This window comes from Hemitrygon akajei, chromosome 8 (genome assembly GCF_048418815.1).
Source record: "Hemitrygon akajei chromosome 8, sHemAka1.3, whole genome shotgun sequence".
NCBI lineage: Eukaryota > Metazoa > Chordata > Chondrichthyes > Myliobatiformes > Dasyatidae > Hemitrygon > Hemitrygon akajei.
The window spans coordinates 24,386,491-24,411,023 of NC_133131.1; the positions used below are offsets into that span (position 1 = coordinate 24,386,491).

Consider the following 24,533-nt stretch of genomic DNA (forward strand, 5'->3'; position numbering starts at 1 on the left):
TAGTGACTGCATTCAATGATTTGCGTATATAAACTTAAAAGCTTTAGCTTTGACGAATTTGCTTTAAAACTGCAGCGTCTGTTCATGTTGGCTTTCCTTACTCTTCATTCTAAAATGCACCACAAACAAAAACACTGGCTTTTACCTCAAGAAAACTATAACATAGTGGGAACAAAATTGCATTTCAGTTCTACCTATGCTTCATTCCGCCCATCTAAAGAACTATGCAAAATTTGCACTGTGCCCTTCAGGAAGAATGCATTGGCCATGAATAACTAATGGGCCTAAACACTTGTAAGTATGATAGCAAGTTACATAAAAGTGGGGTATGCTCCCTAGAATTATAAGGGTCAAAGGTGGCCTAAATGAAATGTTTTGATTGACAGCTTTTTACGAGACACCTACTTTCTCTGCTGGGGGATTCTGTTAATCCAGCTCACGGTGACATAACATCAACATTAAACAAAAGCCACTTCACAAGAACTCAGGACTCAATTTTGACACAAAAGAGGTAGAAATCTGGAATTCTTTCCATTTAAAGGCTGCAGACTGCTGTTTTCCAAAGCTAATGCAGACATATTTTGAGTAGATAATGGCATCATGCAGATCAAAGACTGGTAAATGAGTTGCGGTGGATCAGTATGATCCAATGAATAACTGAATGGGCTTCAGGGGCTCAATGCCTCATTCATCCATCTACAAACATTTATGAACTGCTTGTGCAAATCTACTGCCAGTTGCAGGACTCACTCATTTGCTTCCATCCAATGTATTATCTGCAGTTAACTGATAATTGCAAGCTGAGTCCAAATACGCAAATTCTCTTCTTATTTCTGTAATTTTTCCCCCTTATTTCACAAAATTTGCTTCTAGGCTACAGTCAATGCTAGTTAATTCTGGTCTTCCATACATAACTCATTTGGTTCAGTAAAAGTAGTGCCTTTTGTAAACAATTCTAGTTTATCTGTTGGTTGTGACTCTCTACCCTGCACAACAGCAACTTAAGTATCCTTATACAATGTGGATATTCTCTATTTGCCTTCTGACAGATCATCACTGGGTCAATACTACACAGAATTTAGAATAAACTAAGATAGCAAACATAATATATGTGCACCTTAATCTGTCTAAAGGGGTCACGGCATACTCAATTATCCCCCTCCCCACCACTGGATATTGATTTCAGGCATCTACTCTCAAAAATGACTCAGAGGGGAATCCTATCATAGTATTCAAATGCTTTTAAGATTCCTTAAAGTTAAAAGTACTCTCATTCTGCATTCTTCCATGGAAACTGGTCAAAAGCTGAGGTCCTCATCAGCACCAGAAATGTAACCAGTTTCCATGAAACCTGGAGGCAATAGTGTCTGATCATAAACAGCACCCCTCTACTAATTGATACACTTCTCAACAGGGTATAAATTACTTTATTGTACTATCCACATTGGGTAGGCACTAAGGTGGCTTACTATAAGGTGCCCAGTCTATTGAGACAAAATGGCTGAGTAAAAGATGTAAAATTAATGCAAAGATGAACATTGTTATTCGTCACTTATCAACATTAAAACACATTAGAATTGTTCACCATGTAACTGTTACTAAGCTAGTTAAGTTTAACTTTCATACTAGTACCTTACGGTCTCCACCATTGCAATCCTGGTAATATTTATGATAGAGCAAGTCACGAGCAAAAGATGCCATCGGCTGCACATATCGAGCAGTAATTTCATCAAGATCTTCAAATTCCTGGATGATGAAAATGCAGATTAAGATTCTTATTTAAATAAACAAACATACTGTATGTCACTATTAAATATACACAACAGCAGAATCATACTAAAGACAAACTGAATCAAGTACTGACTACAAAGGGATTATACATCAAGATATTTTCAAGCAGTATTTGATCTCAGATGAAAAGTATATCCACCAATAGATATGAACATAGAAAATGTGTCCACATAGGTTTGAACGTTTAAAGTGTAATATGTGAAACAACTTAGTCCAAGTTTGAAAGTAGTAACTGCTACCAATTTTACACTACGTTTGCAAGAGCAAACATTTTGGTAACATGCTGTGTAGCATGATCTACAAGCAACAGAAATTCCACAAGGAATAAATTAATAAATCTCTGATACATTAGAATAAAACTCATTTTCCTTACCTCATTGTTGATCCAAAGAGATTGTCCCAAACTGAAGGCATTCTCCTTGCCTTCTTCTCTCACATCTATATGTTGATAGATCCCATCTGTCACTTTCCAGGTTACAGTGAGATGATTCGCTCCTTTGCTGCTGGGTCTGATAATGACATCTCCTTGGTCCATAGTCTCCATCATCTTCTCAGCCTGCTTGAAGTTGATATTGTGGAATGATGGGTGCACTATTACTCGCTTGATGTATGCTAAGGAAGAGTCACAGAGTAAATAATTAATAAAACAGAATTGGGTTGAATATGGACAAAACTTGCACTTCCTTCAACACAACAGTGATTTTATTTACTTATTGAGCAAAAGTGTGGAATAAGCCCTTTGAGCCACACTGCCCAGAAATCTGATTCAATCCCAGTCTAACCGTGGGACAATTTACAATGACCAATTAACTTACCAACTGGTATGTCTTTGGATGGTGGGAGGAAACAGCAGAACCTGGAGGAAACCCATGTGGTCACAGGGAGAACATACAAACTCCTTATAGGCAATGGTGGGAATTAAAAGCCAGTACTGTTAAGTGTTGTGCTAAAAGGTTTTCAAGTTGAAAACCTCATGTTAGATGGAAATAAGTTTTTAAATAAATCCAGTATCTTAGAACAACACAGCACAGTACAGATAATGTTCCCTCTAAGGTGCACACATCATTTGCTACTAGCGCACAAAAGAATTTAAACTGCACACAAAAGGTTGTCACCCACTACCTAGTTAGCATGCTAAGTATATTTCACGATTGTACACAATCACATTTCCTTTTCCAGTTTCTGATGCGGACAGTGCTAATAACATGGAATCCACATGACTTGTCTGCAGATTTTAGAACTGGCTCATTAACACTTTTTATTGAAGAAATTATTCAGTGTGCACATGTTTGTTGTCACTGGGCAAAAATGCACAGCAGAAGAGTTTTGTGCATGCTGGTCATCCATAAATTAGAGGAAACATCAAGTCCACGATGGGTTATTAAGTTTGCAGACGACATGAAGGTTGATGATGTTTTGGATAGTGCAAAAGGTTGTCATAGACTACAATGGGACATTGACAGGATGCAGATGGAATTCAATCTGGAAAAGCATGAAGTGATGAACTTGAAAGAAGAAATATGGAGAAACAGAGGTATCTTGGAGTCCACATTCACAAATCACTCAAAGTCGCCAGGAAGTTGATAGGATGGTTAAGAACGCCTATGGTGTGTAGGCCTTCATTACTCAAAGGATTGAGTTCACAAGTTGTGAGGTACTGTTCTCCTTCTTCAGCCCAACACCCCTGCTAGGGCATAGGCTGCCAATAGCAGCATGCCAGAATCCTCTGTCCTGGGCCGAAGGATGATCAGCCCTGTGGTTTCCATTTGCCCCATGATTTTCATAACTTTTCTAGGCGAAGATCCTTCCTCTCTCTCAAGATGTGGATTTTGGAGCTTCTGTAGCTGAGTTTTTACAGGATAGGGTTGCTAGCCCCATGCCCAAACCTCCTTTTGCAGTCTGGCTCGGCACTATCCATGATTAAGTGCAGTAGAACAGAGGGATCTGGGAGTACAGATACATAATTCCCTAAAAGTGGCTTCACAAGTAGATAGGGTTGTAAAGAAAGCTTTTGGTACATTGGCCTTTATAAATCAAAGTATTGAGTATAAGAGTTGGAATGTAATGGTGAGGTTGTATAAGACATTGGTGAGACCGAATTTGGAGCATTGTGTGCAGTTTTGGTCACCTAATTACAGGAAGGATATTAATAAGGTTGAAAGAGTGCAGAGAAGGTTTACAAGGATGTTGCCGGGACTTGAGAAACTGAGTTACAGAGAAAGGTTGAATAGGTTAGGACTTTATTCCCTGGAGCGTAGGAGAATGAGGGGTGATTTGATAGAGGTGTATAAAATTATTATGGGTATAGATAGAGTGAATGCAAGCAGGCTTTTTTCAAGGGGAGAAAAAAAACAGAGGTCATGGGTTAAGGGTGAAGGGGGAAAAGTTTAAAGGGAACTGGGGGGTGGGGGGGGCTTCTTCAAGCAGAGTGGTGGGAATGTGGAATGAGCTGCCAGATGAAGTGGTGACATTTAAGAAAAACTTGGACAGGTATATGGATGAGACGGGTTTGGAGGAATATGGCCCAGGTGCAGGTCAGTGGGACTAGGCAGAAAAATGGTTTGGCACAGCCAAGAAGGGCCAAAAGGCCTGTTTCTGTGCTGTAATGTTCTATGGTATTCAGGGAAATGTACAATGGAAATGTGGAGATTGTTTAGGGAGCAGGTGCATGGGATTCTCGATAGGTTTGTCCCATTGAGTTAAGAGAAAGTACAGCAAATTCTAATGCTACAAGGCAGGAACTTGGGTGCATAAATTGGAGTAGGTATACTTAGGGAAATATCTAGTGGAAATATCAAGGTTGTTTAGGAAACACCTGCATGGGGTTCAGGATAGGTTTGTCCCATTGAGGCAGAGAGAGGATAGTAGGGTAAAGAAATCAAGAATGACAAGAGAAAGAAAAAAAAGCTTAAGTTTAGATGGAAGGATCAAGCAGGTTCTTAAGAGTTACAAGATGGGAATCAGCCTAAAGAATAGATTTAGCAAAGCTAAAAGGAGATATGGGAAGACCTTGGCAAATCGGATTAAGGAAAACCCCAAGATTTTTCACACATACACAAAGAACAGGAGGATGAAGGTAGAGCAGTGGATGTGGTGAATATGGATTTTAGTAAGGGGTTTGATAAGTTTCCCCATGAGAATCTCATTTAGAATGTCGGGAGGCATGGAATGCAGGGATTCAGATTTGGCTTGACAACAGAAAGTAGAGTGTGTTAGTAGATGGAGACTATTCTGCAGGGATCTCTGCTCTGAGGTTTTTGTAAATGACTTGGACGACAAAGTAGAAGGATATGAGAAAAGACCTAGTTCATTCAACCTATTCTCTTAAGATGTGCGCTCTCATCCAGACAGCAACCTGGTAAATCTCCTTTGCATCCTCTCTAAGGTCTCTACACCCTACCTGTAATATAGTGACCAGAACTGAACACAATACTCCAAGTGTGGTCTAATCAGAATTTTTTTTTAGAGCTACAATATTACCTCACTGCACTCCTCAGTGTCCTACCATTTACCTTGTATATTCTACCTTGGTTTGACCTTCCGAAGTGCAATACCTCACACTTGTCCGCATTAAACTCTATTTGCTATTTTTCAGCCCATTCCTCCAACTGTTCCAGATCCCTCTGCAAGCTTTGAAAACCTTCCTCATTGTCCACACCTCCAATCTTTGTATCATCAGCAAATTTGCTGATCCAATTTGCCACATTATCATCCAGATCATTGATATAGATGACAAATAACAATGGACCCAGCACTGATCCCTGTGGCATACCACTAGTCACAAGCCTCCACTCAGAGTAGCAATCCTCCACTACCACTCTCTGGCTTCTTCCATTGAGCCAATGTCTAATCCAATTTACTACCTCTCCTAGTGACTGAATCTTCCTAACTAACCTCCCATGTGGGACCTTGTCAAAGGCCTTACTGAAGTCCATGTATACAACATCCACTGCCTTCTCTTCATCCACTTTCCTGGTAACTTCCTTGAAAAACTCTAATAGATTGGTTAAACATGACCTTTAAACACGACAATATATCTATTCCCCAGTTACACTCCCAAGTTCCTGTGAACTAGCATTATAATTCACCCTCTCCCAATTAAATACTTACTCATCCTCTCTGTTCCTATCCTCTCCACGACTATGCTAAAGGCTACTGAATTGTGGTCACTGTCTCCAAAATGCTCACCATGAAGAGATCTGTCACTTGACTAATACCAGATCCAGTATGTCCTCTTCCCTAGTCAGCCTGTTTACATATTGTGTTAGGAATCCTTCCATCCTATCAATTTCTGCCCTATCTACATCTTTTGCACTAAGGAGGTGCCAATCAACATTAGGGAAGTTGAAGTCACCCATGACACCACCCTCGTTATTTTTGCACCTTTCCAAAACTGCCTCTTGATCTTTTCCTCAGTCCCCTATTGCTATTGGGGTACTGTATAGAATACTCCCAATTAAGTGACTGCTCTCTTCTACCCATGCTGACTCAGTAGAGAATCCCTCCACTGTCCTCACTTTCTACATTCATGATACTATCCCTGATTAGCAATGCCACTCCCCCGCCTCTTTTACCTCCTTCTCTGTCCCTTTTGAATCATGAGAATCTTTCAGTGAGGTTTTGAATACTTACACAGTATGATGATGAACCTGCACAGTCAGAGGTTGCGGCAAATTTAACGAGCAAATGGAAACTTAAGACTTTGAAAAATGAAATATTAAAAAAAGTAAACTGTAGATTTTCTAAACAGTGCCTGCCAAGATTACTCACTTGTGCGTTGTTGCTTTTTCTTTGCATCCTCTTCAACTTTATGATCTGCAGCCTCAGAGTCAAAATCATAATATGTATCCTTGGGTAACTTCCACTCATTGTTCTTATCCATCAGATCAGATGTTCGACAAGTAAGGTCCACACTAAACTTTTCAATGTCTATTTTCATTATTCGGCAATGCACAGTCATGCCAATCTATAAGAGAACAGCAATGGTCAATTAGACACCCATCAGATATCTAGCAATGCTAGAAATTATTTCAATAGAATTATATCTACCTTGACCCTTTCTTCAGGATGTTTAACATTTTTATCACTGAGGAACTTTGTTGGAATAAAACCTGTAACATTGTTGTCCAGCCTTGTCTTCACTCCTATAGCCTGGCCAGGACACGCACCACTGTCAAAATGATTCCAAACCTGGAAGGGAAGGGGTACAAATAAGGTTTTAAGATTAACTTAAAAAATTTGGTATAATAAAAAACTGCAGATGTTGGACACCTGAAATTAAAATAGGAAACACTGGAAATATTCTGAAGACAGGCAATATTTGTGGAAAGAAAACAGAATTAACTTAAGCAACACACACACACAAATTGCTGGAGGAACTCAGCAGGCCAGGCAGCATTTATGGAAAAGGGTACAGTTGACGTTTCAGGCCGAAACTCTTTGGCGGGACTGAAGAATTAACTTAAGGTTGTAAACTTTTCACTTACACCATTGCTGTCCTGATCTGTGCAGCATTTGCACTATTTTCTGTTTTAAATGACTTAAATGTTGAGTATTTTACTTAAAGAACGTTTGAGCAACAACGTGGGAAAGAGCAGTAGCTTCTACACGTACATCCATTCCTAACAATTCTTTTAAAGGATTAGAGGTTGACTGGTGTTTTAAAAAAAAAACTCTCAATGGCCTGCAGTTTGGAACTTTTCTCAGTGGATTATAATTATTGAATTAAGTGAAGGAGAGGAAAGGGGAACTAATTTCTCCAAAATCTAGCTTATGGACCTAGCAGAGATCTATTTGTCTGTGTGCACGTCCCTCCATGTGTTTGTGCGTGCCCGTGTGTGTGCGTGTGTGTGTTAGTTAAAAGGGACATTCTCCTGTTGATTTTACTGAAAAGAAACAGCTGTAAGGATCCCAGAAACAAGTCTGGTCATTTAGAAAGTGTTTCAGAAATATGAGCACAGGAATGCTTTAAATCCTTCTAAAGACTTTTACAAAAACCATTAATGACCTGTTAATCAAGTTTTATTTTTGAAAAGGTGTTTGAATGCTTTAGAGGTTTAAAATAAATGAAAGCATTTGAAAACCAGGTAATTTTGATAAGATTAAAATTCTGACCGCGTTGGTTAGAACTGTGGGCACAACCTAAATGACTGTTAATTTCCTTCCTTTGGTGGGTGAGGTATGGTTAGCATGCCATTTTCCCTCTGCATTCTTTTACTCTGGAAATTCCCACCTAATGGACTGCCAAAAGTGACTCACACCTGTCTGGAGAATCCATCTAACACCTTTCTTCAGTCCTTTACTGGAAATAGTTCTCTGAGCAGACAGGCAGAGACACAGCACTGCATTTCTTGATCTGTGTCTCAAAGAGGCAATAGTCCAGAATTGTAGTCACCTTTACAGGATACACAACAGGGATTTCGTGTACAGTTTGTGTGCAGCAGAGTCCAACAATACTTGCAATGATTGAATCTTCCTGTTTTCTAACTACACTAATTGAAGGATAAACTTTCATAAGAATCTTGGGGAAAGCTGCTGGTTCCTCCTCAAAATGTGTTGTGGATTTCTGTATAATTACCTGTGCAATTAGAAAATTTATACCCCAGACAATACAGTACACCAGAGTTAGGCAGTGCCTGTTCAGGTTTCTAGACTGGAACTAAACTACAGTCTATGGCTCAGAGTCAAATGCGTTATTCAGATACTGACCGACAAAATGTCAGGATAGCAGTGTTTCATAAAATAATCTATTATTTTTAAGCAGATTCAATTTTAAATTGATAAAAATGCTGCAACGTGAAGCAACTGTAGAAAATGTTAAAGAATTATACCTCACTAAGCTCTGGAAAATTGTCCTGCTGGCAGAAAGGACATTGCCAAAGACCAGTTTCATCATTCCTGATAGCCTGATCATAACTCTCACCCTGAGGCCTCCTGTGAGCAATTCCCGTGACATTGCACGTTATTAATTTACCTAAACAACAAAAAAAAGTTAAAATTATGGGAAATCTAATAAGCATACAGAATTAAGAGAATGCTTAACACACTACTTTTCCACTTAAGGAACAATGAGAAAGCCGTACCAATATAAAATGTTTCTGGCGTTTCTTTTGTAAGCATGTTGAAAATCTCCTCAGAGTTGGGTGCACGGCATGGTACACGCAAATCCTTATATCTGCAGCTCAGTTCAGCTCGAATGTCATACAATGTGATACCTTTGTTACCATAGCCCTGTGAAATGGTTGAATTAGAACTGATCACTTCAAACAGACATCAAAAACTGTTTCTTGTTTTAATTAATTAGTACTCACTGTAAGAAATGTTTGTGCCGATCACTTATAAAACAATTAAAATTTTATAAGAGAATTTTATCTATTGTGATAAACAAATATTTCCAAGAACAACACACACTTCCAATTCACTGAATGTTCTGGGAATACAATATTTTTCTGAAGCTTTTGAGTACTGCACATTATCATTAAAATAAATCCCATCAAACAATATTGAGGCTTGGTGTAAGTAGCTCAAAAGCTGAAGTAATTGAAAACAGGAATTACTAATGTACCAAACACAAAGAAAATAAAGCTTGTTATAACTTACACCATTCAAGCATACCATAAAGCAATTCATCTAGCAAATTCAGTAAACAATGTAACACGAAATACCAATGACAGACTATGTTTACTGTACCAGATCAGACAAAAAATTTACAGGAAACCATAAACATTAACGATTCTGCAGATGCTGGAAAGCGAGGGTAACATACACAAAATTCTGGGAAACTCAGCATTTTGCGTGTTGCTAAATACTTGTAGTAAATTGGTTCTGCCAAACAATTCTAAACTACATACTCTGTTAAAAATCCACCAAGGGAAATACCAACCTGCCTTTCCAGTTCTTCTGCAAACGCATCAAGGTCAAGATCCTTTAGTCGTTCAGGATTTTCCAAAATTTCTTCAAGTGCTCCGGCTGGGTTGGCATCCTCCGCTGATTCATCATATTCAAGAGCATCCACAGCCATTTTCCTGGCCCACTCGTAAGTTTCTGGGTGAACTCTGGAGCCATCCAGAACCTCAATGTAGGAATCAGTGCTGCCAGTAGAAAAAGATAAACATTATTTCCCAAGGAGATAAATCTTACTTGCTAAATGTGTCATACAACTGTATATAGTTTTTTCACCAATGTACAGAGCATAAGCTTTTCTTACACTAGTGAAATGGAAGAATTTTGAATGAGTTGAAGGAGATTTCTTCAACAGAAATAGGACTATACTTTAGTTCCATTAATATAATTCAAAATTGACAATTGAATAATTCTTGCTTTCTGATTCATCGCAACTTGACTGGTTAAATAAATGAATAATTTTAATGAATATATGATTTTTTTCTACTTAACAATTTACCTTTCATTTCAATAAATGTCAATTTTATTTGGTTATGAGATGGAAATTCTTACCTTTTGAATTTGGTTTTTATCTAATTTATCACACAAGTTCTGCACTAGTATGAATTACTTTATATTACAACAAAAAGACATACTCCACAATTAAATGAGGACAGATATTTTACAAAATTAATTAATGATTTGGAAATCTGCCGCCAATACCTTTCAAATACAATTGCAAAATTACATGTTTAACTACTAAATAGATTCTTGGAAGTTGTTATGGAATGCTTACATAGTTAATAAAATTTAACCTTTAAAAGAATTAGCACTGTATTTACAAAGAAACCATCCTACACTCAGAGACTGGGCACATTGCAATAATTGCAGTGGCATACAGTTGATTCGCTATGGTAATTAAATATTCAGACAATTTTCATTTACAAGTTCTTAGGAAAATGATTTGGGGATATGATTAATGCTGTCCAGCTTCAGAAAGTGTATACCAGTACTCTTAAGACCAACCTGTCCCCTAACGATGCAGTATCTATTTTAATAAATCCTGCACAATTGATGAAGACCTTTGGACCCATATGACACATCGTAACTAGCTGCGTCCTATTTTCCAAGCGAGTATTATTCTGTTTGAGGATCTGTACAAAATAATCACCCATTAGTGTGATTAGTACGTGAAAGTCAAATATGCATAATTGTACTGCAACAGTAGTTCACAAAACAAACTATACATATCAGATTAGATTTTTCAGATATGGCTGTAGAAAATATCAGTAATTATAAAGTAACTAGCAATCAAAATGAAGTCATTTTATACTTCTGCAAAAACTCAACCAAATAATTAAATATTTCTTGGGTAACTAATAACATTGCCAACATTGTAAATTACCGATTGAGAATGCTTAATCTTTATTTAAAATCTTTCTTGTAAAGCAAGTTTACTTTGAAAATAGAACTTTTAAAAATAGCAATCTGTTGCCACTCTTTCCCCTCAATGCATTTGACCCAATTGCTCCCCACTCCCTTCCAAAAAGCCCATTAAATGTTCTGCTTCTGAAAACATTTTAAGCAAATCGGATTTACTGAGTGGAAGGCTTGAGTGAGAAGGCATGCATTTTTGTTATTTTAAGTTCTATGCAACTCATTACAATTCACAGAATATGATAAGGGATTTGGCTCCAAACAACTAAAGTGAGAAATAACTTTTATATGTAGAAGGTAGTAAATGTATGGAATTCCCCATAAAGGAGGGTTATAGAAGCTCAGCCACTAAGTATACCCATGACAGGCAAAATCAAAGGACTGAAAATCAAAAAACGTTAGCAATCAAAATGTTACTGGATATTAAAGACATAGGGGAAGGTGGCAATGATGGATAAATGGTATCATGTTATTGAATGATCTAACTGCTTCCCTTTAATGCATTAACACATTCTTAACAGTGTTCAGTTACTTTCTTACCTTCTGTAGGTGCGATCCTTTACGAGGTCCTAAACCACAAACATACTGAACTAGCGCTTGAGTATGTGGATGAGTTATTGCTCTGTTTACATCCACCCCTACTTCATTCACTCGGTTAATGAATTCACAGTAAAGTGCATTCAGCAATTCTTCTTTTATTACTTGTTCCTGAAATTTTGAGGGGGTGGGGGGAAGGTGAGGCAAGAAAATACCAAGAAAGCGGTTTAAATCTCTTAATTCAGTGAATTGAGAGAGAGTGAGTTAACTTTATCCCACTAATAACACATCCTTAATATTACAGACTAGGATTAAATTATAGCCAGAAACTAAGTATAAGGAGAAGGTGGGAGTGGAGGATGCTATCATGTATTTGCTGCACAAATCACTCTCTCACCTAGATGGGGCCAGTTGTGCTGTGAGGATTACATTCCTTGACTTCTCTAGTGCCTTTAACACCATCCAGCCCAAGATCTTAAGGCACAAACTAACGGAGATGGGAGTAGACTCTCACATGGTGGATTGGATAGTGGACTACTTGACAGATAGACCTCAGTATGTGCGGTTGGGAGACTGTAGGTCTGACACGGTGGTCAGCAGCACAGGAGCGCCGCAGGGAACCGTACTCTCTCCAGTCCTGTTCACCCTGTACACATCAGACTTCCAATTTAACTTGGAGTCCTGCCATGTGCAGAAGTTCGCTGATGACACGGCAATAGTGGGGTGTGTCAGGAATGGACAGGAGGAGGAGTATAGGAAACTGATACAGGACTTTGTGATATGGTGCAACTCAAACTACCTGCGTCTCAATATCACCAAGACCAAGGAGATGGTGGTGGACTTTAGGAGATCTAGGCCTCATATGGAGCCAGTGATCATTAATGGAGAATGTGTGGAGCAGGTTAAGACCTACAAGTATCTGGGAGTACAGTTAGACGAGAAGCTAGACTAGACTGCCAACACAGATGCCTTGTGCAGGAAGGCACAGAGGCGACTGTACTTCCTTAGAAGGTTGGCGTCATTCAATGTCTGTAGTGAGATGCTGAAGATGTTCTATAGGTCAGTTGTGGAGAGCGCCCTCTTCTTTGTGGTGGCGTGTTGGGGAGGAAGCATTAAGAAGAGGGACGCCTCACGTCTTAATAAGCTGGTAAGGAAGGCGGGCTCTGTCGTGGGCAAAGTACTGGAGAGTTTAACATCGGTAGCTGAGCGAAGGGCGCTGAGTAGGCTACGGTCAATTATGGAAAACTCTGAACATCCTCTACATGGCACCATCCAGAGACAGAGAAGCAGTTTCAGCGACAGGTTACTATCGATGCAATGCTCCTCAGACAGGATGAAGAGGTCAATACTCCCCAATGCCATTAGGCTTTACAATTCAACCGCCAGGACTCAAGAACTTTTTAAAAGCTATTATTAATGCTTTTTGAGATAGTGATTTAGATGCATATCATTTTTTTTACTGAGTTAAGTATTGTATGTTATTAGTTTTGCTACAACAAGTGTATGGGACATTGGAAAAAAAGTTGAATTTCCCCATGGGGATGAATAAAGTATCTATCTACCTATCTATCTATCTAACTTTAAGAAAGTCAACAGCATCATTTTAACATTCACTTTGTTTTCTAAAAGCATGATGAGACAAAATTAAGTACACAGCAATCATCTATACATCAGTGACAATTATCAATTAAGTTGTTGGGAGCTCACCCAAACTTACCATACATAGCACACAAATCAAACAAAACCCACTTCCTTAAAGATGTAATAGAAAAAAAATAATTTTCAGCATTTTCCTTAAAAAAATGCTTGAAAGCTTGAAGTAACAAATTACCTGCAAAGGATGGAATTTGAGACAAACAATGTCATCATCTGTCCCACAAACTTGAGCAAACTCAACAAGTGGATCTTGTACCCGGCGAGCGAGCGATACTGCCTGACGTAATAGTGGTGGATAATCCCTGAAGTCATTCTAGTAGACAAGGGAAGAAAATGAAAGATCTAGCACATACATCCCTCTACTTTCCTTAATACCTCCCTCTCACTAAATTATATTTGCAAAAATGCTTCCAGTCTTCTGCCAGTATCTTTCATCCTTAACTTGCTGGAAGATAAGCATAAAAAATAACGAATGCAACTATAAACTTAAGATATTTTACAGATGCTGGGTATTTTGAGCAACACACAAAATGCTGGAGGAACTCAACCAGGCAACATCTATGGAGGGGAACAGCCAGTGTTTCAGGCTGAGACCCTTCATCAAGCCTGGAAAGGAAGAGGGCAGAAGCCTGAATAAGAAAATGGGGGGCGGGCAGGGGAAATAGTTCAAGTTTTCAGGTGATAGATGAGAGCAGGTAAGGGGGAAAGTGAGCGGGGAAGGGGCTGCAGGGAACGAAGTGAGAAGCTGGGAAAGGACAGGCAGAAGAGGTAAAGGGCCGAAGGAGGAATCGATAGGAAATATTGGACTATGGGAGAAAAAGGAGAAGCAAGTGAACCAGAGGAAGATGATGAGCAAGTGAGAAGGTAACCAGAATGGGGAATGGAAAAAGAGGAGGAAGGGAGAAAAAAAATGACCTGAATCTGGAGAAATCAATGTTCATGCTATCAGAATGGATGCTACCCAAATGGAATGAAGGGTTGCTTCTCTAACAAAAATGGGTAGCCACCAGGAGATCCTGCCTTTTGCGGTGGACAGACTGAAGGCGTTCAACAAAGTGGTCCCTTCTGTCTCAGGTCTCAATGCTACAGAGGAGGATGCATCAGGAACACCAGATGCAATAGATGACTACAACAGTCCCGCAGGTGAAGTACTGCCTCACCTGGTAGGACTGCTTTGGGCCCCAAATGGTAGTGAGGGAGGAGGAATAGTGGAAGGTAGCAATTAACATAATTGCAGAGATAACTGTCAGGAGGGAGATCAATGGGGACAGATGAGTGGACAAGGAAGTAATCCCTAAGGTAAGCGGAGGGATGTGGAGTGTGGAGGAAGGAAGATGTGCTTAGTTGATAGGATCCTTTGGACATGGCAGAATTTACACAGAATTATGTGCTTGATATGGAGGCTCATGGGGTGATAGGCAAAGACAAGAGAAGCATATCCCTGCTATGACAGTTGTAGGATGAGGGAAGATGCATGGGAAAATGGAGGTGTGGATGAGGTCAGCATCAATAGTGGTGGAAGGGCAACCCTCATCTGAGAACAGATGCAGCAGAAGAGGAGGAACTGAAAGAAGGAAATAGCAGTTTTACAAGTGGCAAGGTAGAAAGATGGATATATTCAAGTTAAATGTGAGACTCTGTAGGTTGTAAAATAAGCAAAACTGATTTTTTTTTTGAAGAGTCAAGTCATATAGCACAGAAACTGGACCCTTTGACGACCACTTCATGCTAACCCTATGCTTATTTACACTAATATAATTTTCCTAGATTAGGTTTGTATTTTTCTACATTGTGTCTAAATGCCCCTCAAATGTATTAATTGTATGTCATTCCATCATATACTCTAGCAGTGTTTCAGGTAGCCATTGTGAGAAAAAAAACCTCAGATTCTCTATAAATTCAGTTCTCTCACGTTAAAAAGATTCTGACTATCTACTGTATCTGCACCTCTTGTAATTTTATATCCCTATTAGATACCTAAAATCACCTCTCAGCCTTCTTCATTCCAGGGAAAACAATCCCAATTTATCCACTCTCCTTATGACTGAAATCCTCAGTCTGGAGTCTCTAACACTGTTGATATGGAGAATGGATAGAAAGAGGCTAATAAAACCACATTTCAGATTTCTACCAAATGGCACACACATGAAAATGCCACTAAATGATTTTAAGGTGATCTGTATATTAATATACAAATTGGAACAAAACAATATACCATGCCATACTACAGTTTCTATAACGTACAATATAATGCACATCTTCGTAGGTTGGCTTTCTTTCATTTTCCACTGCTTATGTACTTGTAGCCAATAAGCTGCTAGTTCATGTTCAGGTTGCTTCTAGTTATCCATTTCTTACCTCGGATTTTTTGCTGTTCATGTAGAGAACAGCTAGCTCATTGTCTACTAAATGCACTCCAATAGGCGACATTTGATGCTCCTGCTCCAGTTCATTCACTATTCGCTTTATGTCCTCTACAACCATAAGTGCATCTCTAGGCGGAGAAACAATCATAACTTATATTTCTTATGAGTAATGTACATAAGCTATGCAAATGAGAACACTTTTATGCTAATATTCATAAGAACAAAACAACCAATGCAAATATTTAAAAGAAAAACAAAGAGATTATTACCAAATTGAATCTACTGCTTTTGAGATGGGTTAGTTGAACTGGCTATATATACAAAATGCTGGGGGAACTCACTGGTCAGGCAGCATGTATGGAAAGGAATTAAAAGACGACCTTTCTGGCTGAGACCCTTCAACAGAACCTGAAACACTGGCTGTTTATTCTTTTCCTTTGATGCTGCCTGACCTGCTGAGTTCCTCCAACATTTCGTATACGTTTTCCAACAGCTTCAGAATCTTTTGTGTGTATGTTAAACTAGCTATAGTTTTATTCTTCTACGAAGAAAATGACTAGCCTCCCTGAGTCCCCAAATAGATTTAGCACATTGGGAAACATTGTACCAAACTGAACACTTCTACTACTGACATAGTGGTTACACAATAAATAACTAAATGCGTGTGCTAAGTAAGACTTTGGCACAGTATTGTAAATGCAAATCTGTGCTTTTTCTATTGAAAAATGTCAATTTTCTTTTAAAAAATGACACTTGAATCAAGGTTCAAAACAATTCAATGAAAAAATTGACAAATGCAAAACAACTTGAATTTTACTGAGACAGTACTTGAGATAAAAATCATTCCTTGTCTAAATACTAACTCAACAAAATTAATTCTCACCTATTTTCTCCACCGACAGCCACAACGTGAGGCTTCTTACTCAATAGAAACTTCTTCAAGGTTTCAATGTCATGTGCCTGTGGATAGGGATATACAGAACTGAGTTGGTGGACTCCAACAATTTACTTTAAGGATCAGAATTTGTTTCTTTTGATTCCGCATGTAGTTACTAATCTATTGATGACAAAGGGACATAAATATTAAAAGACAAACTAGAGTCTTTTGAGTCAAACTAGAGTCAATAACTTGCACAAATAAAACAGGAAGCACTGGAAAGCCATCACAAAAAGAAGATGCAGAATACGTAGAAGTCTTTACGGAAAAGCTAGCTATTTTATATTACAAGCTTCTACATTCTTGAGCTCTGTATATTTTCTCTGATATTTATGGTGGATTAATAAAAGTTTGACTGGATGAGAATAGTAACTGAGCTGAAACCCAAAAGGAAATGATCACTTGGGCACGATAATAATGCATACAGTTACTAAACCCTTTACATACCTCCACTTAGTAGAATATGTAACATGGTCCTGGCTGCTTTTTTAAGAGGAAAGGATAAACTTTGTCTTTTTTGCAAGGTGTTTGGCCACTAAAACCATGATCTGTATCTGTTTGAATGCCTTGAATATCTCCAACCTAGCACATAATGTAGCCTGCCTAATAAAATTATCTTCCATTCTTTATACCAAATTAACTTTGCTTCCTGCTGCACACATTTATACTTTTGAATCTATATGCAATTATTATTTATTCCTGCTCTTAAACCATCTGGATGCAATTCCAATTATGAAACTAAATTATGAAAATTATCTCTAGCAGCTCATCATCACCTTCACTGATCACTTTCTATCAACCACGCTTTAGTTACATCCAGTTCAATACGCAAAGATCAGTCGAATGAAAGTTGTAATTTCCTGTTGGAGTTCATGATTATTATCTTAAATTAATGGTCAATTTATGGCTAACATGAGAGGACACAGTTTTAAGGTGCTTGGAAATAGATACAGAGGAGATGTCAGGGGTAAGTTGTTGTGTTTTTTTTAAAAACGCAGAGAGCGGTGAGTGCGTGGATTGGGCTGCCGGCAACGGTGGTAGAGGCGGATATGATAGGGTCTTTTAAGAGGCTCCTGGATAGGTACATGGAGCTTAGAAAAATAGAGGGCTATGGGTAATCCAAGGTAATTTCTAACGTAAGTACATGTTCAGCACAGCATTGTGGGGTGAAGGCCCTGTATTGTGCTGTAGGTTTTGTATATACATATTCTCAGAAGAGGAAACATCTCCTTGAATCAAAAACCTTCATTATATTTTAAAGACTTTTACAAAATCATCCTTCGGCAAACATTTCTTACGAGAAATGATATCCAATCTGATCACCTTTTCCACAATGCATTCTCTAACATTTCTATTACCAGAGTTATAAACATGGAAACAAGCCCCTTGATCCAACTCGTCCATGCTGATCAAAATGCTTATCCTATTCCTGTCCTTTTTGCCTTCATTTGGCCCATATCTGTCAATATGTTTGTTTAATGTTGTAAATGCACCCAGCTCTACCACTTCCTCTAACAGCTCAATCCACATCCTCACCATCCTTTGTATGGAAAATCTTTCACCCAAAGCCTTCTTTCAGTCTTTCCCTTCTCATCTAGTTCCAGCTGAGATAAAAAAAATTCCTGGAATCATCTAAGCTTTGATTTTATAAACCTCTATAAGATCACCACTTAGCCTCTCACTTCAGGGAAAGAGTCTAAAGGCTTTTCAATCCCAGCAACAACCTGTGAATATTTTTTGCACTTCTAGCAAAGTCACATCATAATTCATTATTGTAAATTTTCCTCCATTCTCTCCAGTGACAAAGGTGGCTCTACATAGGTTTAGTATAAAACTTCCCTACTTTTTACTTCTACCTCTCAAGGAACAAATCCTGATTTTTAATTGGCCTTTAATTTAAAATGGCCTTGCTAAGGCACGGCACAACTTTCAGTGAACGGAGCGTTTGTCAGCTATCCAAGAGAAATTAAGAAGAAAGAATAAATGCCGACACTGCTAGTCTCAAATCCAAGCACGTAACACCCACTGTCTCTCATCTATTAGATTCTTGGCTTCAGACTGGGTACAGCCTTGTTTAGCATCTATCAAGTCTGTGCTTCAAAGCACTGAAACAATCATTTTACCTTCTTCTCTCGTTCTTCCTCTCGCCAAGCATTCCTACGTTTTAAGAAATATGGCAAACGGAGGAAGTCTGTTACTTCCCCTTCTCCATTGACAAGAGAACAGAAGGCTGGTGTATCCCTGGTGGAAAAAAAAACAAAAAACAAGTTTTCACGGGTCCATGAGCCTGCAAATAACAAATCTACAGTGGTTTATTTAAAACACAGCCTACAGGAACACTGAGTTGCAAGATCAGTCAATTCTCATATATGCATCCTATTTGGAATTTAACCACCACATCTTGTAGATTAAACTGAGTCTGATGTACAATGCAAAAATCAGTGTTCATTAAGAAAGCAAGTCAATTGAAATCCAGGGGCCTGAACACATACCAGCATGATGGCTGCAGAGCACCCCTCCCCCATCAATAATTTCTGATATTAACTGAAAAAAGTATCAGAAGTCAAGGACTTCAAGAAGTGTGTCTTGTGGGGGGCATGGTTTATTTTAATTGTCAAAAGTCACTGTCGTACTTGGTTAGCTCAGAAACTGCAGCTGCTTTTCCCAGTGGCCAGCTGCCTGGTATATATCCTGGATATACAGAGAGCACATGTGGAAGATTCTACCTCTCTTCCTTTGTTTAAGGCAAGCGGTACGCATGACCATTGGGAAGGTATGCTCTGTGTGCCCTTTATCAAATATTCAGCTTTGTAGTTAGTGTCTGTAATTTGGGGAACATGAATGTTTGGCTGAAATTTTACTGTTTGTAAATAAATGATTAATATTCTTATCCACAGTGTTTTCTGTCTCTTTTGCCAGACCTGCGAACCTTATTCAGCATTACAAGGTGGGGCTGTAATGATTCAATAATAAAGAAGATTTCCAGACTTTACAATGTGGCGTAAGTTAGTTGAATGCACAACATAGTTCTGGCTAAAGCAAAAAAAACCAGCAGCTACTAGAAATCCTAAGTAGCCTTGATTGTTTGCTGGCTGACTGTTCTTCAAATAGATGAATTTCAACTGTTCTGCCTTTATAGATTTCAATTTCAAAGCACACAATAAAAATGAGACTGTAAAGCAAATTAGTAATATTGATTCCACCTTATAGGTTATACAAAGTAGTAGCCTTGCGTGCACAGGAAATTCTCAACTTGAATTACTTTTGAAGAGAAACAGAAATTTTCACAAGATTTGCTGAACAATATGGAGATACAATGCAAGGCTGAGATTACACTCAAAAGCGAAGTTCCCCTTTTTCATATAATACTGATTCGACGGTCAAATCATTAAGCGCATCACCAGTCCTTGCACTTCACTAAAGTAAAGTACAAAACTAGGAGTGTCTGCCCTTCATTACACTGTATTTTATGAAGCAGTATGGATTCAACAATTTGGATAGAAGATCTCAATTTGGTTCAAAATGCTGTTGTTGCTCACTTCTACTGTTTGCATGCTTTGTATATTTTTTCTCTTTCTCTGTGTGCACTGGGGGTTGGTATTTTGAAATTGAGTTATTTTGGATTCCTTGTTTTGTGACTGCCTGTAAGCAAATAAGTCTCAAGGTTGTATAACTAATACATCCTTTGATAACAAATGTACTTTGAATCTTTCTGAAACATTTAAGGAAATGCTGTAAATTTGCCCAGCTTAACAATCAATTAAAAGACTTAAATATACATAGCTGTGTTGAACCACTAATTTCTTTATACAGGTGGCCCCCGTTTTTCAAGCATTCACTTTATGACAGCTCATTGTTACGAAAGACCTACATTAGTACCTGTTTTCGCTAACGAGAGGATTTTCGCTTTTACGAGAAAAAGACGCCCACTTTATATGTGTGTTTACCCCTAGAAAGACTAACATTACTGTGAAGCCTTGTGCGGGCAGTTGTGTGCACATGTGTGTATGTGCATATGCGTGTAGATGCGCATGCGTGTACATGCCAATTTTTTCCCCTTCAAATTGATTTTGGCTCGCTGTCTTCCCGGTTCTGATAAGTGAAACTATACCGTACATACAATACTTTTACTTTATTTGGACTGTATATTTATCATATCATTCCTGCTTTTACTATATGTTTGTGGTATTTTAGGTGTTGTGTGTTATTTGGTATGATTTGGTAGGTTATTTTTTGGGTCTGGGAATGGTCAAAAATTTTTCCCATATAAATTAATGGTACAAAAGCTGGATGAACTCAGCAGGTCGGGCAGCATCCGTTGAAATGAGCAGTCAACATTTCGGGCTGAGTCCCTTCGTCAGGATTGAAGGAAGAGGGGGTAGGGGCCCTATAAAGAAGGTGGGGGGAGGGTGGAAAGTACCAGGTGAAAAACCAATCACAGGAAAGATCAAGTGGTGGGGGAGGGGAAAGGCAGGAGAGGTGAAGAAGGAATGCAAGAGGAAAGCACTATGGGTAGTAGAAGGCAGAATCATGAGAGAGGTGATAGGTAGCTAGAAGAGGAGGCAGAGTGAAAGTGGGATGGTGGAAGGGAGAGGGAGGGAATTACTGGAAGTTGGGGAATTCTGCTCCCAAGATGAGGCTTTCTGTTCCAGGACATCTCAAATGTCCTCTTTCTTTAAGTATCGTGGTTTCCCTTCTGCCGTCATCAATGATGCCCTCACCCGCATCTCCTCCATTTCCTGAACTTTGGCCCTTACCCCATCCTCCCGTCACCACAACAGGGACCGTGTTCCCTTTATCCTCACCTATCACCCCACCAGCCTCCGGATCCAGCACATTATCCTCTACAACTTCCACCACCTTCAACAGGACCCCACCACTAAACACATCTTTCCCTCTCTACTTTTCGCAGGGATTGTTCCCTCCGCGACTGCCTGGTCCACACGTCCCTCTCCACAGATCTCCCACCTGGTACTTATCCCTGCAAGCCCAAGTGTTACACCTCCTCTCTTACCACCATTCAGGGCCCCAAGCAGTCCTTCCAGGGAAGGCAACACTTCACTTGTGAGTCTGTTGGGGTAATCTATTGCATCCGGTGCTACCGGTGCGGCCTCCTCTACATCGGCGAGACCCGACGCAGATTGGGGGACCGCTACGTCGAGCACCTCCGCTCCATTCGCCACAACAGACAGGATCTCCCGGTTGCCACCCACTTCAACTCTGCTTCACATTCCCATTCGGATATGTCCATACATGGCCTCCTCTACTGCCATGATGAGGCCAAATTCAGGTTGGAGGAGCAGCACCTCATATACCGTCTGGGTAGTCTCCAGCCTCTTGGTATGAACACTGAATTTTCCAACTTCTGGTAATTCCCTCCCTCTCCCTTCCACCATCCCACTTTCACTCTGCCTCCTCTTCCAGCTGCCTATCACCTCTCTCATGATTCTGCCTTCTTCTACTACCCATAGTGCTTTCCCCTTAGATTCCTTCTTCACCTCTCCTGCCTATCCCCTCCCCCACCCCTTGATCTTTCCTCTGATTGGTTTTTCACCTGGCACCTTCCACCCTCCCCCCTCCTTCTTTATAGGGCCCCCTGCCCCCTCCTCGGATAGCAGGGGAATCCTGTATACTGTATCACATTGGAAGTAATTTACACCATCCTTCATTGCAACCACTTTTCAAAACATGAGCAACATCCTACTTTTGAAACCCAAAGTTTCACTATCTCTAAATAATTCTTCACATATACAACTCTTTCCTTGCACACATACCTTTCACTTGCAAATGCCAGGCCCAACACTCGAACACCTTTACTCTGATTTTCCTCCATAAAATCATCATCGTCCTCTTCATTTTGTTGGTCAGGTCGATATGGTGCGACCTTCAACCAATTGTAAAGTTTGCGACTACAACACTAACATAGAAAATATAGAAGATTAACATAGAAGATTCATAGAAAATAACATCTTTTGTTAAAAGGTGATTTGTTTTCAAGCGAACAGAGTCAAGAGCAAAGAAAAAATAATCAGGTATTTATGACTGATAAGCAAGTCACAAGACTTCTAGCTGACATCAATTACATTCAAAGCATCAGAGTTGTTAGTTAACATATTAAAACCTAGTAATGCATTGATAATCAACTGTATAATTTTCCACTCTACTCTTTAAGCAAAAGTATATTTACTAACAATTTATTCTATAAGTGGTCTTGAGCAGGAAGTTCACATTTTTATTTTTAAGTACCGTAGATGTCGGATTATAAGCCGCTACTTTTTCCCCACATTTTGAACAGCTTTGAACACTGTGGCCTTTACTACGGTGCGGCTAATGCATGATTTTTTTTCATGCCGCCAAAAACATTTTGCCTCGTAACAGTAGACCAATAAAATTGATAAGTAGTTCACAGAGGTCCAATGAAATTGTACGATAAATCAAGCGCACTTTCACAATTAAATTATTGTAAATCAGTCATTTGTACTCACCCTCATCAACATGGAAAACACTCGAAGAAAAGCATTGTGCTGCCTTTATGGCAGTTATTTAGTTTATAATATTTTCGCTTAGTAATTCATTTGTTAGTTAAAGTTAGAAGTGTTTTAAGTATATTTGTTTTCTGTACTACATCCCGGGATGCTATGACGTCACACCCGGTTTCGCCGCGTCTTGTGGGAAATACCGGTTTGCGATAAACGGGAAGGCGGGGGGGCGAGCGGCGGAGCCAAAACGCTGCTTTTAAGTTAAAGGCGATCAATAACTTTTCCTGGTAGGCTGCAGTATATATATTTTTTACCAGTCGTTAGGAGATATTGGAATGTTGTTCAGTAAAAAAGTATACGCAACGTATATTTAAAAGTAGCCGCGTTACAGGCACGGTTCGAAAAAAAGCATTTGGAATATGTATTTGTTTATGTTACCATATGGATTTAATTAAAAGTTAAAAAATCCTCACGTGTAATATCTTTCTGTGTAAATATCTCATATTACAACGTGGGACACCTGCGGCCGAAAATCCGGTGCGGCTCGTACAAGTACAAAATTGATTTTATTTCTAAAATTAGAGCCAGCGGCTTTTAATCAGGTGCGCTCTGTAGTCCGGAATCTACGGTAGGTTGATTTTGGCTAAGCACATTTTACAAGGAACTGCAGGTTCTTTTGGGATGGCACTTAGAAAAGTGGTGTCTGAATAAACCATGATAGAATTGAAAAGCACTTTAGAAGTGCCTGCATTAGTAACAATAGGTATTTTCAGGAAATTACCAACTTTTAAAACATCAAAAGTATATTAACAATGTTTTTAAATAATGCATTCCACAGGTTCAAAATAAATGAAATTTGAACCCACTTTTTCTGCATCCTGCCTCTTTCTGTGAATAGAACATTTATCACTTTGAGACTTAAGTGTCCATTACTGTTGATTTGCCAGATAGAAAGTTACATGCATCAGATTACAGGGGAAATTAAAACCATTACAAGTATGAATTATAGACATGACCCTACACTACTACAAAAAGTTTAATGCCCAAAGCAGAAGTTAACTATTCATTAAATACCTTGCAGATGTAGTCTCGTGCCTCATTCAGCAGTTTGTTTTTCAGCTCCTTGCCCATCTGTGGGTACAGGAACTGATTCAACGCTCGTTCAATTGCCATGCTGCGTTGTCTATTCCACTCTTGCACTTGGTGACTGAATTCATCACGGTAATAAAATTGCTTGATTTCATCAAAATAAGTCTGCTCATTTCCATATCTAAAAGGTAGGAAATATAACCATAAATCAAATTCATTATCTAATAAGATACAAGGTTACATTCTGAATACACTACTTCCTCTGCTTAAATATCAAGAAGGGACAATCAATTTTCCGGTTGGAATGATGGAGAAACTATCAGCATGCGCTATCATAATAACTCAAAACCGATGGTAACT

At 39.0% G+C, this 24,533-nt stretch overlaps 1 protein-coding gene across 1 annotated transcript in view; it reads right to left on the reverse strand.

The window, feature by feature from the left end:
• supt6h (SPT6 homolog, histone chaperone and transcription elongation factor) overlaps window positions 1-24,533 on the reverse strand; it is a 71,758-nt gene that overhangs the window by 14,026 nt on the left and 33,199 nt on the right. Inside the window, exons 17-31 of the mRNA XM_073053456.1 lie at window positions 24,159-24,354; window positions 22,380-22,522; window positions 18,729-18,846; window positions 16,552-16,628; window positions 15,661-15,796; window positions 13,478-13,615; window positions 11,650-11,817; window positions 10,699-10,826; window positions 9,674-9,881; window positions 8,874-9,021; window positions 8,622-8,764; window positions 6,841-6,981; window positions 6,562-6,757; window positions 2,165-2,403; window positions 1,633-1,746 (exon numbers count right to left, since the gene is read on the reverse strand). Coding sequence (XP_072909557.1) covers window positions 1,633-1,746; window positions 2,165-2,403; window positions 6,562-6,757; window positions 6,841-6,981; window positions 8,622-8,764; window positions 8,874-9,021; window positions 9,674-9,881; window positions 10,699-10,826; window positions 11,650-11,817; window positions 13,478-13,615; window positions 15,661-15,796; window positions 16,552-16,628; window positions 18,729-18,846; window positions 22,380-22,522; window positions 24,159-24,354 — 2,293 coding nt within the window. The remainder of the gene's footprint in view (window positions 1-1,632; window positions 1,747-2,164; window positions 2,404-6,561; window positions 6,758-6,840; window positions 6,982-8,621; window positions 8,765-8,873; window positions 9,022-9,673; window positions 9,882-10,698; window positions 10,827-11,649; window positions 11,818-13,477; window positions 13,616-15,660; window positions 15,797-16,551; window positions 16,629-18,728; window positions 18,847-22,379; window positions 22,523-24,158; window positions 24,355-24,533) is intronic.